The sequence below is a fragment of the Ischnura elegans genome, chromosome 12, assembly GCF_921293095.1.
Source record: "Ischnura elegans chromosome 12, ioIscEleg1.1, whole genome shotgun sequence".
Taxonomy (NCBI): Eukaryota; Metazoa; Arthropoda; class Insecta; order Odonata; family Coenagrionidae; genus Ischnura; species Ischnura elegans.
Genome location: NC_060257.1, coordinates 49641852 through 49657964, shown reverse-complemented (window position 1 = coordinate 49657964; position 16113 = coordinate 49641852). Strand labels below are relative to the sequence as shown.

Sequence of the window (16113 nt, the reverse complement as noted above, 5' to 3'; positions counted from 1 at the left end):
AAAATTGGTGAATGGGTACATCTTGGTATTCCTCACATTGCCCAATGGAAATATGTTTTGCATGTAGTCTCACATTCGATACATATCGAATCTGATTTTTCACAAATTATATCGAATAGCTATGACATTTAGGATTTTACACCCATGGGCATTCTTGACCAGGAATTATATAGTAGATGACCATAGACTGGATATAAAAAAATGTCATTGCGGATTTTACATTACAGATGTCAGTATAATCGAAAGATCGAATCGATTATTGTAGCAAATACGCAAATTGGCATAACTGGATTAGTATATACGTTGGACCAATGAAAATTGGTGAATGGGTACATCTTGGTATTCCTCACATTGCCCAATGGAAATATGTTTTGCATGTAGTCTCACATTCGATACATATCGAATCTGCTTTTTCACAAATTATATCGAATAGCTATAACATTTAGGATTTTACACCAACGGGCATTGTTGACCAGCAATTATATAGAAGATGACCATAGCGTGGAAATAAAATCAATATCGTTGCGGATTTTACAGTGCAGATGTCAGTATAATCGAAAGATCGATTCGATAGTTATAGCAAATGCTGAAATTAGCATATTTTGATTAGTATATACGTTGCACCAATGACATTTTGTGAATGGGTACATCTTGGGATTCCTCACAATGCCCAATTGAAATATTGTTTGCGTTTAGTCTCACGTTCGATATATATCGAATCTACTTTTTCTTAAAATATGTCGAATTGCTATAACATATAGGATTTTACATCCAAGGACATAGTTGACCAGGAAATATAGAGAAGATTTCTATTAACTGGAATTAAAATCTACGGCATTGCGGATATTACAGTGCAGATAGCAGTTTTATCGAAAGATCGATTCGATAATTGTAGCAAATACGCGAATTGGCATAACATGATTAGTATTTACGTTGGACCAATGAAAATTGGTGAATGGGTAAATCTTGGTCTTCCTCACAATGCCCAATGGAAATATGCTTTGCGTGTAGTCTCACGATCTATATATATTGAATATGCTTTTTCTTAAAATATATCGAATCGTTATTACATACAGGATTTTCTATCCACGTACATAGTTGACCAGGAATTTTAGGGTTGATGATCAAAGACTGGAACAGGATTGCGAATTTTCAATACACGTGTCAGTATACTTGATAATTCGATACGATAATGATAGCAAATATGCCAAAGCTATTTTTTTCAATTTGGAATATCTTGAGAATAACTATTTTTTAGTACCAAAGAAATTTGGGGAATCGTTACAATTTAGTATTTTACACACTGCATTATGGACATATGTTTTGCGAGTGGTACATCTTTATATATTTATCTAAGGAATCTGCGTTTCATTTTCAAGTTTCGCTTATCACAACGCTTTTGGACTTTAAGAGTTGAAAAATAACCACAAAATCATCACTGTCTTGAAATTTTAAAAACCTTATTCCAATTATGTCTCAGTGCTAAACTTAGCCTATTCAAATAATGAAGTATCCGTCAAATGAAATCATATTGAAAATAACAAATAATTTTAAAAGTAAACAATTAAGTTCCTTACCCTTTCAAAAACCGGCAGGGAAATGTTTGAATATTTTTAACACTTATGGACACAATGCTCGACAACACGTGACACAACAATGTTCCCACCCTCCTAATTACCCGCTTGAAGAATTCAAGCACCCAATCGACTCGTTAATGTATAAACTCAAACGTGCAATTAATTAAATCTTAACACCACTTTATTTAGATACGCTAATTCTCTTAATCTGTGGGACAAAATAACTGCAGAAAATGTGTTTTTCACAAGAAACCTGCATTTCCCTCAGTCTGATTAACAATCCCAAATAAATTGTATGGAAATTGCAATCCTAACTTTAAAATTTCCATTACAAATAAATTGAAGGTTGAAACCAACTTTATGTTACATATTGGCAATTAACATTCTTACTGAATTGTTCTCAACATAAAATCAATCATCAAATATTTTCCAGAAAGGGAAAGACCAACACATGATGTGACTCTCACTTCAATTTATGACCATCAACCTTTTTGCAAAACTCAATTGCTTAAAGATGGTTTCTACATATTTGTGACCAGTATTCCCTGATGCTTCAGGAGTGGAAAGGAATTGGAGCAGCGAGAAAATTATTTATTCGATTACTACACGTCAATGGGAACAATGGGACAGAATTATAAGGCATTACATGCTCAATAAGTTACCAACAAAAGATTTTGAATTGCTAGAACCTCTGGTCTTGAGAAAACCACATCATGGTGCCATAAATTTTCACTAAATTTGATGAAATAGAGATTAATTTTAATGCATAATGGTTCTGAAAAAGAATAAAAATAGCTAAACATTAACAAATCAGCGGAGAGATTTAATTGGAATGAAAATCGACTGTAAATTTCCTTTGAATCTTCAGATTTTCAGTCTTTTAAATAGTGTAATGAAATCAAAAGTGACTTGAGCAGTTAGTGCTGTACACAATAAACAACTTTTGTCAATGAGCTCACCTGAGATGAATTGTTTCTGCAAAATATAGATATTAATGATGCTTTCAAATGCACTAACCACAAACAACCTATTGGGATGTTTCCATATGGATGACATGAAAATAATAATACAAATCACGAAAAGAAATACCATAAGCTTATTAAGGAGTAATATACAAACATCTTTAAGGGAATCAAACCCAAGGTTGGCTAGCTGACATATAAAGCTTTTTTTCAAAGCATTAAGGTACATTATAAAACACCTAACTAATGCCAAACAACTAAGCAAATACAGGGTAGGGAAATGCATAAATGCAGGACAAAAATGTACAAAACATTTTTTCATGGCAGATGGGAGAGCTGAATTTTGGAGCTACGTATCATCTTTAATTCTTGGATAACTTTGACTCAATGTGCATCTAATAAAATTACAGCCCCTAAATCAAATAACATTATGAGTTCACTTTACAATACAAACCTCATGGATTTCAAAAATTATTTTCAGGTCCAAACATACAAACATAGATTGAAAAACATTGGTACATCTGTTTAAGCAGTTGTTGCTAAAATAAGAACTCAAATCATAACAAGCAAAAGGAATATCCTATCACCCTCTGAACATTCACAAAGAAATGACTCAGTTACTTTTAGCACTTCAGGGCTATTTCCCCTTCTTCAACCTTCCAATATTTCTATCAATCCATTATTTTCCAAAATAACCTGGCTTCAACTCTTCCAATGCCCATTTCAACATACTATCCTTAATATGCCCCAAAGTTGAAGACAACAGGCTTGAGTAGAAGCTACAGTAGCATTGGCTACAACATTTAATGCATAAGAATGACATACTCAATCACCAGGAGAATGGGAAAATAGTGGCCAAACAGGAATATTGGATACCAATAGGGAAGGTCAAGGCTATGAAAAGTTTTTGGAGCCTTATAAAAAATCAAGTTATACAATGAGGAACACCTAGGAGAAAATATGAGCTAGGCTGGCAAAATTAAGGGCAGAAAATCCTGGATTTTTTAATAAATACTAAATTTGAAAGTGGTGTAGATTTAGATTGGACAGTGTTTAACTATCAAGGATGAGTTTTCAAAAGTAAACAGTCGGTGTGTTTAGCATCAAACAGACCTGGAAGGTCATTTCCACACTATGGCATCCAAGACCTTGGGGTGCGTGATAACAAATTCAGCATCAGCAACAATGGATTGCCAGCTATTCAACATTGCTAGTGGGATAGTCCCCAATCCCAAAAGACTTGATAAATAAAAAAAGAATACTATTGATCTCCTTGACTTTCATAACTTAATTATTTGAAGATAGGAATCAAATAAACTAGATGCTTTGAAAACATTTATAATGATTTTTAATAATATATAATTAGGTTTCAGTGATTCAATATAACCACAGACTTAAAAATATGCTCAACTAGAGAATATCACAAAGATGTAACGTAGATCTCAGATCAATCATACAAATAGATTTTTAATATGTTCATAGACTTCCCTTCTGCCATCATCATAGAAATTCTTGTGCAAAAAGTCCACCCTATGATTATGTGATCAAAATCTCAAATGCTCACAATTTATAGTTTCTGACTGATTATCTAGTATAAAATTTCACATGCAGTGAAAATGGCCACATGGATGTTTAAATAAAGGTAAAATAAAAAAATGCACATTGATTTCAAATAATTACACATTTGTGAAACATGTGATAATAACTAAAAGTACACAGAAGTGAAAATCCTAAATGATTCTCTAAAAATACAAGATGCAGGTGGTTATTTTTGAGGATGATGGCAATCTAAGCAATGTTAGGGCAAGTCTTAGGATAAATGCATTTTTTTAAATGGAAATATTAGTAGATGGTAAATAAATTTGGATAGGGCAAAGAGTAGGTATTTCAAAACACTACCACTATCTCTCTACCTCTACGGAATGTTATTTTATAAGGTAGGCAAATCAGAGAGTCTGGGTAAAACAGGAGTCCATAGAATTATTTTAAATCACAGCCTACCACATCATCCTGGCAATGGTCTTCTTTGCCCTTAATCGCCCTTTCACAGATTTCTTTAGGCTGGGGCAAGTGATGGTGGAGGTGAGAACTTGAACTGCATGGTTTATGGACAAAATCAACCCCTTTACGTCCATTCTCAGTTCCATTCTTACTATTAAGGCAAGTTTCATGGCATTGACGGCATACCGACACTGTCTGTTTGCTTGAGTCTTCCTTGGCGTTTGACGTTTTACCAGAAGTGGAACGCACAGTGACCTATTTTCACATGACATGAAAGAGCACATGAGAACCACGGAAATGATTACTTACGATGAACATTGTTGATTTAATTAAGAGCTACCCAAACAAACATACATCAAATTCATTCACCACTTTTTAAGAATCGTGTGAGTCAAATTTAAGCAAAGAGAGGATATAAATCTTTTTTGGGAGTCAATCACTCATAATGACTTTACTAAAAAATAAAATAACAATTTTCTAGTGACTTAACACCAATACATATCAGTGAAAGGGTTTTTACTCTCAAATACTCCATTTTTAATAATTTGAATGATTGACTTATGATGCCATTTCATTAAATACAGATATCTCAATACCCTTAGACAAGAATTATTCCTACTGATAGTTATAGGAGGAAATTATCCCAACAAAATTTTTTACTAAGGCTGACTAACAATGAATAAATATGTAGTTACCCTCAAATTCTGGCATAAATCATGGACAAAAAATAAAATATCAGTAATCCACAAATAAATATAAATATGGCCACATGTTTGTTCATGGGTTTGTTATAAATAAAAATTGAATATAATTATGGCATGAAAAGGTGTGAGTTAAGCAATATTCATTAAATACACAACAGACAGGAGTGACACATGCAGAGATTTTTGGTTACATAATGGTCAGTTTGATTTCCACCTATTAATACTTCATCATGCAATGCAAAGAGAATAATCAGCAAGGATTTGACATCAGAGTTACACTAGAAAAAAGAGGAAAATGTAGAATAAACAATGTGAAAGACAACATGAAAAAAGAGGAGGCAAAAAGGTAAACAAAAGGCGATAGGGGCATACATGCAAACAAAACATACAGTTATGAATACAAAATGATTCCCATATTTCCTGAGGAAAAATAATGAAACTAAATGAAAGAAAAAAATACTCATTGGAGTGCACAAACTCCCTATTAATCCACTGACCTAGCCGTAAAAAATCTGGAGATAAAGGTAAATATCATTACTATTGCACCCAACCCAATTTAGGCATGTGCTTTCCACCTTAAGGGAGCAGATAGTGATAAATTCACAGTAACGAGTCTCGTAAATGTTAGCAACAAACTATAGAACACTTATTGGTTGCAATATGAACAACTTACTTCCACATAGTTTCATCATGCTTTGTAATGAGCGTCTTATTTACAGGGCCAATTGAATTTAGCAAGTTAACATCCTTGTAGTATTTGTGCCGACAAAAACTGTCGCTATTAACAGCGATTGTCACAATAGAGGGGCTGTGTTCGTGAAAAACTGATAGGTTGTTTCTTAAAGGGAGTTCAAACATTTTCCATGGCATTTCCATCAACATGCTATGCACAAAGAACTCATGAACAACTGTGAGATTTTTGTTTACATCACATTCCATCTGTGCTTACCTTCTCTGATTTTTGTGTTTGTTTCTGGACCTGTAGAAGAGGGATTGAATAGCACCTTGGTATCACATTTTGTTGGGAATTTTCAGACATTAAATAAAAACTTTGAACAGCATTTTAATGCCTATCCATGGTTAGACTTACATATAACTATGAAGAAAATCATACTCTGCCCAAGTCCACTAGGAGGAATGGCTGGGCTCAGGTTTTGAGCAAAGTAGTAGATTCTCAATGCCATTTATGTAATATCCTAAGCACCCTTTTGTTTTTATACAGTATCACAAAATAATAAGTAGAAATGCAGCACTTTGTAGAATGTATAAAAAGCAGAAAATAGTCAATAAGGTAGCCAAAAGTTAAAATGTACATAAAATCCCAGCTTCAACCTAATCAGATAAATAATGGCAAAAAATAAGCATCAGTACCGAAGGTTTTGAGGATTAAAATAAGCAAAGAGCACAAATAAAGATAAAAGTAATAGCAGTAAAAAAATTATAGGTTTTCATCATTTCCATTGTCAAACTACACTTTAGGGTTCACAACCAAGGTGGACCTTGTCAATGATTTTACTACAATAAGGGTGCTTACATAGTATGATGACATTTTTTATCATAGTAGAGTAGAGAAATATATTCCCAAAATTATAAAAACAACCGCAATATTATATAGACCACAAGGAAATTAATACAGTGATGCAAATCAGGGTTTTGGTCCACTTTAACTTTGAACCCTTTATCTTTGAGATCCTTCAGTAAATTGAACTTTATCAGGCAAGATTTAATGGAAAAGGATCTTGCAAATAAATAATAAAAACTCAATTTTTATTGCCCAGAGTATATTTATATATGTGCTTCAATAACTCATCATCGTCATCATCAAGGAAACAGAAACTTGTTGTTACACAGTTATCCTGATGATTTTGCCAAGGCATTGACATGAACTGAAATTAAAATAGTAATGCAACCGATAAAAATTGAGTTTTTATCCCAAAGCAAAGATTCCATATAGCTGCTTATATTAGGCCTGGTGGATATATTGCTTGGTGTTGATTGGAGGGTCCTGATTCAAATCCTAGGTGAAGCCTTCAGAAAAAAAAACAAAATCTTGGTAGAGCGAGGTGGCCCACGGTAAGGATCTGACCTACCTACCCTGATCATGTGAAATACACATGCCCATGGCTTCATTCATGGGTGAGGTAAGATCTTACCTCACCCATGAAAACCAAACTTAGAGTAACCACCTACATATAGCCATGTAGATATATAGTCATGTAGATATGGAGTCAGGGGCGGATCCAGGATTTTTTCTGGGGGGGGGGAACATAAGGGTCTGACAGACAAACAATCTTCTCATACTTGAGATTAAAAACAAGATACAACAATTACTGTAAGAAATATTATCTTTATTTTAATGAGAAAGTTATTAATATGAAATTAAATAATTGAGGCTCCATAATACGCAAAAAAGAATGAACGTAGTGATAAGCGGATAAAAAATTTTGAATATTTTTAAGCGTCTGGGAGGGACACATGCCCCCATATATGGAGTCATTTAGCTGACTAAATGGCTTATTAGAGCTACTTAATACCAAACCTCAGACTGCTAAGTAGTCCAGTGTGGTATGGTATTTGAAGGAGGTGACTGACAGTTAAGGTCATTGGCACCATAGGGAAGGAAAGGTGGAGAGAAACCTAGCGTGGGCATTAGCCTGCTCTTTACGAAAGGCACCAAGGGGACTTGAACTAGAACTACAGATTAACTTCCCATCCCGCACACAAAGTGCCATACTTGTAGTACCCTCCACAATGCACTCATGTAAGTCTCTTAAATATCTCTGCCAGAGCTGAGATTTGAACCTGGGCTGACAGGGTGAGAAGTCAATGAATAGGAGTCTGTGTACGAAACTGGGTCAACGAGGGAAAGGTCGGCAGCTACACAAAATTTTTGCAATGGATTCCTCACTTATTTACAAGATCATTCGGAGTCAAATTTTTAATTTCGGAGCAAACAAGAAATGACTTTCACTACCTGACTTCCATCCGTACTCCTTGACGGGCTGCCATCTGTGTCTGATAGCTCCACTTCTTCACAGCGACTCTCACAACCTCGTCCTGGACTGAGACTTCCGTGCGGTGCACCTCCCACTGTCAGTCTTAACTCTTCACTGCGCTTACGAAGAGTTTCTGGTGACCACACTGGTCCAAGATCATCCACATTTTCCACTTCCTCAAATGCTCTAATGCCTCCGAGCTGACCTCGCATCCATTGCTGTAGGTGTATAGCACTACCTCTGCTCGAGCGAGATTTACCTAGCAGGCGGCATTTCTGATCTATATAGTCTTCCAGCATACGTCGTCCGGGAGATGGAATTGATCCAGATGGTGACTGGGCAACCCCACCATAGACTGACCCTCGGGAGAATCGCTATGAGGTGAAGATTGAGAGCAGAGTATTAGCAAAATGCTGTAATATTTACATTCAAACTAAAAATAACTATTAGCTTTACATGACAACAATTAACTATATAACCACACTAGACTACTATTGGATAACCTTCATGATTTTGCTTGGCAAAATTAATTTGGTATGGTGTTTGAAGGAGGCGACTGACAGCTGAGGTCACTTTTGCCATGAGGGAAGGGTTAGGAGGGAAGGTTGGAGAGGACCCTGGTGTAGGCATTAGCCTGCTCTTAATGAAAGGAGTCAAAGGGGCCATGGTTAAATACCCCATCCAATCAGTGGCGTAGCCAGGGAAGGCACAAGGAGTACGTACCCCCCCCATTAACCAATTAATTTTTGTCGAAAAATACCTATGAAACAGATTTATTCCACTCCAACAATAAGTTTTAGCAAAAAAGCTTCCTGCCTACCCATCAATTGTGTAATTTTAACCCTTAAGCTGCGGGAGTTCACAATTTTAGCTGCCAGCCAGTGCAGAAGAGCAGGAGGAGGTTTAAGCCCCCCTATGCAGGAGGCACCCCCTGCCACAAAGGGTGGTCTGGTAGAATTAAGCCCCTTAGCGATCCTTATGATGAGGGAATGTGTCCAAGTGCAATATATCCAGGTAGCAAAAAACATTTTGGGTAAATACCACAGTCAGCGTGAAAAACATATAAAAACGTTCTCGCACTCTAAGGGTTAAGAGCCAAAATGGCATAAAATGTGATTTCTAATGATAAAAATGTTCACATTTTCCCCAGAAGTAGGTTCCACCCCTCTGATCCTCAGGTAGTGCCCCCCCAACACATTGTCCTGGCTACCCCCCGCATCCAATTGACATACTGCTGTACTTGAAGTGCCTCAGACGAAGGGCTCAAGCAGGGATCGGAAATCTCTGATCTAAACCTCTGCCACGGCCAGCACTTAAACCCAGACCTAATGAGTGGGAAGCCAGCACTGTAGCCACCTCACAAACCCCATCCCCACAAAATCAATGCACCGATCTAAGTGGTGGGGGGGTAAAGTCCCAGCCTACTAATCAGAAGGTCGGGGATTTCGGCACAGCCATGGTAAGTTGTCCCAGCCCACGGCATGGGTGAGTCTGAATGTCCACCGTTAGTTTGTTACTAACTCTGGTAATGCAGGGATATTTTTGGTGGCAAGCATACAAATGAATAAATAGTTGGTTTATTCAAGAAAAAAAGATCTTAATTTATAACAGATTACCTTACTATAATCAAATTTCAGGTTTATGGCCTGGATTTCAGTATAACAATATTTAAAATCAATGGTGTGTTTGTGTTAGTATCATTATTATAGTTTTGAGCCTGTATTACAACAGAGTTCAGTGTGTTATTCCTTAGGTGAGATACTCTAATAATTGTCCTCCTAATTTTATCCACACACCAATCAGGAATCAATAACTCAATGACAATTGCCAGAAAATGTAAAAAAATTAGTGTACTTCTATTATCAAAGTTTACTTAACGAAAGTGGTAAGATAGCAATGCCATGAAAAGAATAGCTTAACTCATGACCAAGGTCATAACACTTAAACATTATGATGATGTTGCTGGTAGTGAATACTCTGTAAATCCACTTTGCAAAGGATTTATTTTACCAAGCAAATAAATCATGTGGTCATCTATGTGCTACAAATATCAATATGATTCCACTCATTTCAGTTTCTAAAATTGGAGATAGAAAATTAATACATTCACTGAAAACTGTGAGAACTAGTATACTCAGAAACAATTTTATAGCATTTGGTGATCTGAGCCTACATATCAGCTACAAATTCTTGGCGTTAAAGCTCTGATGCCTCACTTGTAAGTTGTGTTTAAAGATTCTATGAAATGTATATATAAGCATGCTTAAATGTTTATTCTGATTCTAAAATGAAAAACTGCTATTATTCATTCTGGGGGTTGCACATTAATTAATTAAACAAATGCCTCACTAACATTAGATCACGCTTTGAAAGTGAAGAAGGAGTAATCTCAGGCAAGCCTAGATAAAAGGGATATAATATCAAATTCATATACTTTTCATAATATGTATCTCTCTATTTTTAACAAATATATGAATTACAGTTGAGGTTTTGGACACATGTTAAACTAGGACAAATACTCCTGCCGCATTACAACTAACAATAAGCTTAAACTATGTGACAACTTAAAGTTATTCACAAATAAGTTATGCTTACTAGTATTCAAATTTAAGAAGAAACATCAAGTGAAACATGAAAAAATTGGCTACCATTTCAACATGGGTAAAAAATGCATAAAAAATCACTATTGCAAAGAAAAGTCATGATAAATTTATGTTATCAGCTATTTCCGATAGAATTTAAACAGGATACAAATTGAAATTGGAGAATGGAAAAGAAAGATTATGAAATGATAACTAAAGACTAATCAGCAAACTAATATCTGTTGTGCATTAAGAGAAAGAAAGAAGTTGATAAGTATTCACATTCACAGAAAAAATATTGTATAACAGCATTAGAAGAGGAGGAAGTTATAAATGAGACAAATATGATGAATCCACTAAGGACAACTATGATAAAACTAAGAAAGCAACTTAGAACATCAGTTATGTTTCAACAATGAAAACAAAGTTTAATTAAACTTTGACAAACTATAAAAATCATGATGACACATTCAGAATGAAAAATTAAACTGGAATTGTTTCCTTTGAAAAGTAAATGTGTCACTCAGCACTTAATGATAGATATGAGAAACAAAGGAAGCCTGACAAAGGAAGGGAAGATGGAACATATTTTTAAAACAAACATATAATTCTATTCACACGAAATATAACTCTGAGGATAAAGCACTTAACTCCCTGCACTCATTGAAGAAACAAAGATTCACTGATACATTGAAATACAATTTTATGATGAATTTAACGAAGATAGGTACATAATAATAAATATCGATGGAACTGAATATCACATTTAACAAACGGAAACAGCAGATAAAATAAGACTATTGAACACCATTTAAAAATAAATATGCTTTTACAGGCAATTACGGGTCATAACTTAGCCACTAAATTGTGTACATTATGTCATTCACTGATCTTGGAAATTGGAAATGGGAAAATAAAATGAGTAAGGAATAGGAATACTTACAAGGCAATATAATAAAATTACTGATGCATGAAAAAGCTTCCAAAAATCATATAAAAGAGAGTAAAGTCCTTAAGGTCTCTTTTGGTTAACCGTGGTACTTTTAAAATTATTTTCTTCAGATACGTATCTGAAAAAGGATGGTCTTGGGCTAAGGTAAAAGTAGCTATTAAGAAACCATTTGGATGATGTATATTGGTGGTTAGAAAAATTGCCACTGATACCTCTTCCACCAAAATTCTGCTTTCTAAAAGTAGAGTAAAATCACTGCTATGATTTATATCTGCTCACATTAATTACAGATAAAATGAAAATAGCTTCGATCAGCTTTGACATCCAAATAGGTAATTGGCACAGGAAAATGTACATTTAAGGAAGTATTTGGAGGGATAAGTGGAAAATGTTTTTTTTTTGTGTAGACGGAACTTGCGTAGGAGGAATAAGTAATGGCAGCAATGTTCATAGGGAGGAAGCTGTGCTCTGTGCCCTTCACTTAATGAGGATAATTATAATAAATAGGCAAAAAGAGTTAAGGTTGTGCTTGCCATCAGGCACTAGGGAGGCCATTATCAGTGGAATATAGGAAGAGCTGATGTGAGTGAACTCCGACGGCAAACAAAGCTGAATAAAGGAAAATTTTAGCTCTACATGCTATTTTAAACAATTTGGCAGAAGCCAACTATATCTCCTCTAATCTCAATGAGATATATTTCTTCAAGGCATAAATACAATGAATGTATTGAAATCCTTACAAGTAGATATATCAAAACACTAACAAAACTTTGATCTTCCATATATGAAGAAGTATCAAAAGTATTCAACCCAATTAATGCAATGGAATGTTTGTAGTTTATTTCTTCATGTTATTTTAGTGTCTTGATGGGATTGGTTTTGTGTAGATACACTATGTTTAAAAAGGATTAACTTAGATACTATAACTATGCCAAAAATAAAACTTAAAGATTATAATATAAAGCATATGGTATACGAGTGCCTTTAGCACACACAGCAGGGTTCAGCTTATTTCCCTTTTTATAGCAATTATTATACTATAATAGCATAAAAACACTGAGCCTACATAAATATCGAGATCACATTTCAATACCACTGAAAACATATTCAATTGGAGTAAAACAGCTCTAATTTTATGTCCTTCATGTCTTCTCAAAAGAACGAATAATGGAATTAAGAAATTTTAAAGATTGAAGGTCCATCTAAATTCCTCATATTCATTCAAAATGAAAATATGTTGGATTAGTCCACCCTCTTGGAGCCTTCTAAATAGTGAATAAAAAGTCAAACATTAATGACAGTTTAATGCTAACGTTGTTTCCTTACATGCATGACTGATATCACTTTCAATAGAATCACAAAACTTATTCTAAAAGAGATTAACCTTTCAGTTATTCTTCTGTACATTTAAGCCTCAATTTTAATTTAATATGATGATGCATTACCCATCATCATAAATCAAACCTCACCACAAAACTTCAAAAATATATTTAATAGCATCATTTCATAGTCTCAATTAGGATTTTTCACAACTTAATTTTCTCTAAGATTAGAGGGCATGAATAGAGTCCAAAATTTGGTACCAGTTATCTTTTATGGGCATATATATAACCTCAGATATAAAGTACTCATTTATATTAAAATTAAGGTTGAAGAGTGATAAAATTAATTATTCTTCTGGTGGATTAGTGTACCAAAAGTGAACCTAAATGATAATGAATTATGAGGGTGGCTATAACTGTATACCTACAGGCATTCTACAAATTAAGAACACAGGGTGCATATATGAAAATGGGAAGTAATGCACTCGTTAAACTGAAAGAAATTTAAGATCACAACATACTAACTTTCTGAAATGGATTCAAGTTATTCATTAATATCCCATGAATCATAACAATATGGATACCATGATATCATAAACAGACTTTTCAGAAAAATTAATAATATCTCCAGCTTTCAGACAAAGTTTAATCCTTACTTTCTTTAAGCAAAACCAAAGAAAGAGAAGTTAATTCAATGAAACACAGACTGATTTAAAATACATAACGAAAACACCTAACTGCAACAATAACATGCAAAACTTGTAAACACTTAGTACACAATACTGATGATTAGGTAAACACATGAACATTATCATCTACCAAATGAGCATCAAAGCCTCAATTAAGTGATCAACTTCACTTATTTATATAGTCCACATGCAACTTATAATAGCAATCCCATAAAATAAACTACTCATCAACATTCAAAGATTGTTAAACCGTTCATTAAAAGAATTTTCATTAGTATGACAGAGGAAATAATGTGTATCTACCACTTATAAGTATGACATTATATTACTGTCAGTGCTTATTTATAGAGCAAATATTTCTTTTGTAATAATTGGTGTCATAAACTTAGCATCTACAAACAAATTTAACCACTGATATTGCCTAAAATTACCTGAATTTTTTTTTTAATATTACCATTAGTGTTCTCAATCTACCATACACATGGCATACCTACAGCTAAGTTTCCTGGATAACTATTAAAAAGGTAATGCGATAATCTAGAGGAGCATAGCTGCAATTTTATCTCATTATAATAACTATTTATAAATACAGTTGTAACATTTATATCCACAGACAATATAGAATGGAGTCATTCATTATATCATTTGTAGTACTCATGCAATCATCCTTGTTACTCAAATGGGATGATGTTAATTTTGAGAGGAACCAAGAGGTATACACATAAACAATCATCTTAAGTCCTCTCATGAATGGAATGGTGTCATACCTGCAAATTCTCTCAGGGGATGACCTTAGATATTCTTCTCTTCCCAATCCACGAGGACCAACACATGGCCTTTTAAAATATTCCAGCAAAGGTCAAGAACAAGCAAAACTAAAGAGCTAGACCATCAAAACAAATTACACATAGCAGACATTATTGAAAGAAATAACCACAGACCAGCCAGGAGCCTGTTATCCATCGTTCAATTAATCATCAGCCGATGACTTCATGAGCCAGCCCTTCAAAACCCTTGAATAATTACGTTGAGCAACTATTGGGCTCAAGTGAAAACATCCAAAGACCAGATAATCCATATGCCACTTGGTATTGGAAAAAAATACCTGAAACCCAGTTTTTGATTGACTTAGCTGTCATATCTGGGAAGTAGAATACATTGTAATCCAACAAGGTTATAATCCAACGAGGACTCGGCTAAGAGTGCTATGGTGGGTTAACATGTATACATATCTCCATAGGTAACTTCCAAGTAAATTGAAAACCCAGTTTTAGACAAATTTATTTTTTCCAACTTACATTGGCATGTGGATTTTCTTAAATATTTTCTCCCAAACTCTTTTGTTCCAACCTTCTTCTTCCCTCCCATTATTACCCATCCCTAACTTAAAACAACTAGAAGTTCTATGGAATGGATGAGAAGATGCCGAGAAAGCATCAAACAGCAACAAAAGTAAAAAAAGCTAACAAAAAGCACACAAACAGATTATTCATCTCATTCGATTAACAATTCTGGTTCTCCCCTACTGATTGAGTAACTGAAGTCTTAGTGTATTATTCTGAAAACAGGGGTAAAATAAATTGCACAAAGGTTGAGCAAAATTATTAAGTGGCACCTATTGTAATGCTTCTCAGGGTACGGGCAACAAAACGCTGGATTTAATTTTCATACATTTCATTAAGTAATAGTACAGTAAATATTATGAATAGGGCCACATTCAAGTTGATTTCTAAATCACTTACATATTTTATTTAAATCCAACAAGCATGAAAATTTTTTTTACCCTCACATATAGCATGGTGAATTTTCAGCAAAACGGGTATTTTTTGGGTCTATTGGCAGTCTATTTTTCATTTCAAGAAATTGCTAGGTTCTCAACACACAGATTAAATTTTATTTATCAACAATTTGTACATGGTAGCTCAAATCCAAGTCTGTTTACAAGTTATAAGTCTGAATATCAGGCATAAAATTCAACAAATAATAGTTCACTTCACCTGTATTCCAATGAATTGAAGCGTTTCTTAACAACACCTTGGGTGGTAATAAAACTATTGACATTGCTCTTGTAAATTGTGGTCATTGTGAAACATCATTTTGCCCCCCTTATAATTCCAGAGAAGAACAAATATTTGAAAAGATGAAGCAAAACATGCCTCAACATGGTGATAACCTTCTTTGGCTATTGAATAATTTAAACTCATTATACTTTACTAGCATTGAACTTGGCTAAAAAAATTGGTGTATGTTTCATGCTTAAAATTTTACATACCAATTTCAATGCCAGGAGTAATTAATCTTTACAATGAAAGAGGCAAGCACACAATT

At 34.3% G+C, this 16113-nt stretch overlaps 1 protein-coding gene across 1 annotated transcript in view; it reads right to left on the bottom strand.

The window, feature by feature from the left end:
• The window catches only part of LOC124169580, a 325588-nt gene that overhangs the window by 43336 nt on the left and 266139 nt on the right, over positions 1 to 16113 (bottom strand). The window contains exons 25-27 of the mRNA XM_046548222.1: positions 8219 to 8614; positions 6194 to 6223; positions 4541 to 4795 (exon numbers count right to left, since the gene is read on the bottom strand). Of these exons, the coding sequence (XP_046404178.1) occupies positions 4541 to 4795; positions 6194 to 6223; positions 8219 to 8614 (681 nt within the window). The remainder of the gene's footprint in view (positions 1 to 4540; positions 4796 to 6193; positions 6224 to 8218; positions 8615 to 16113) is intronic.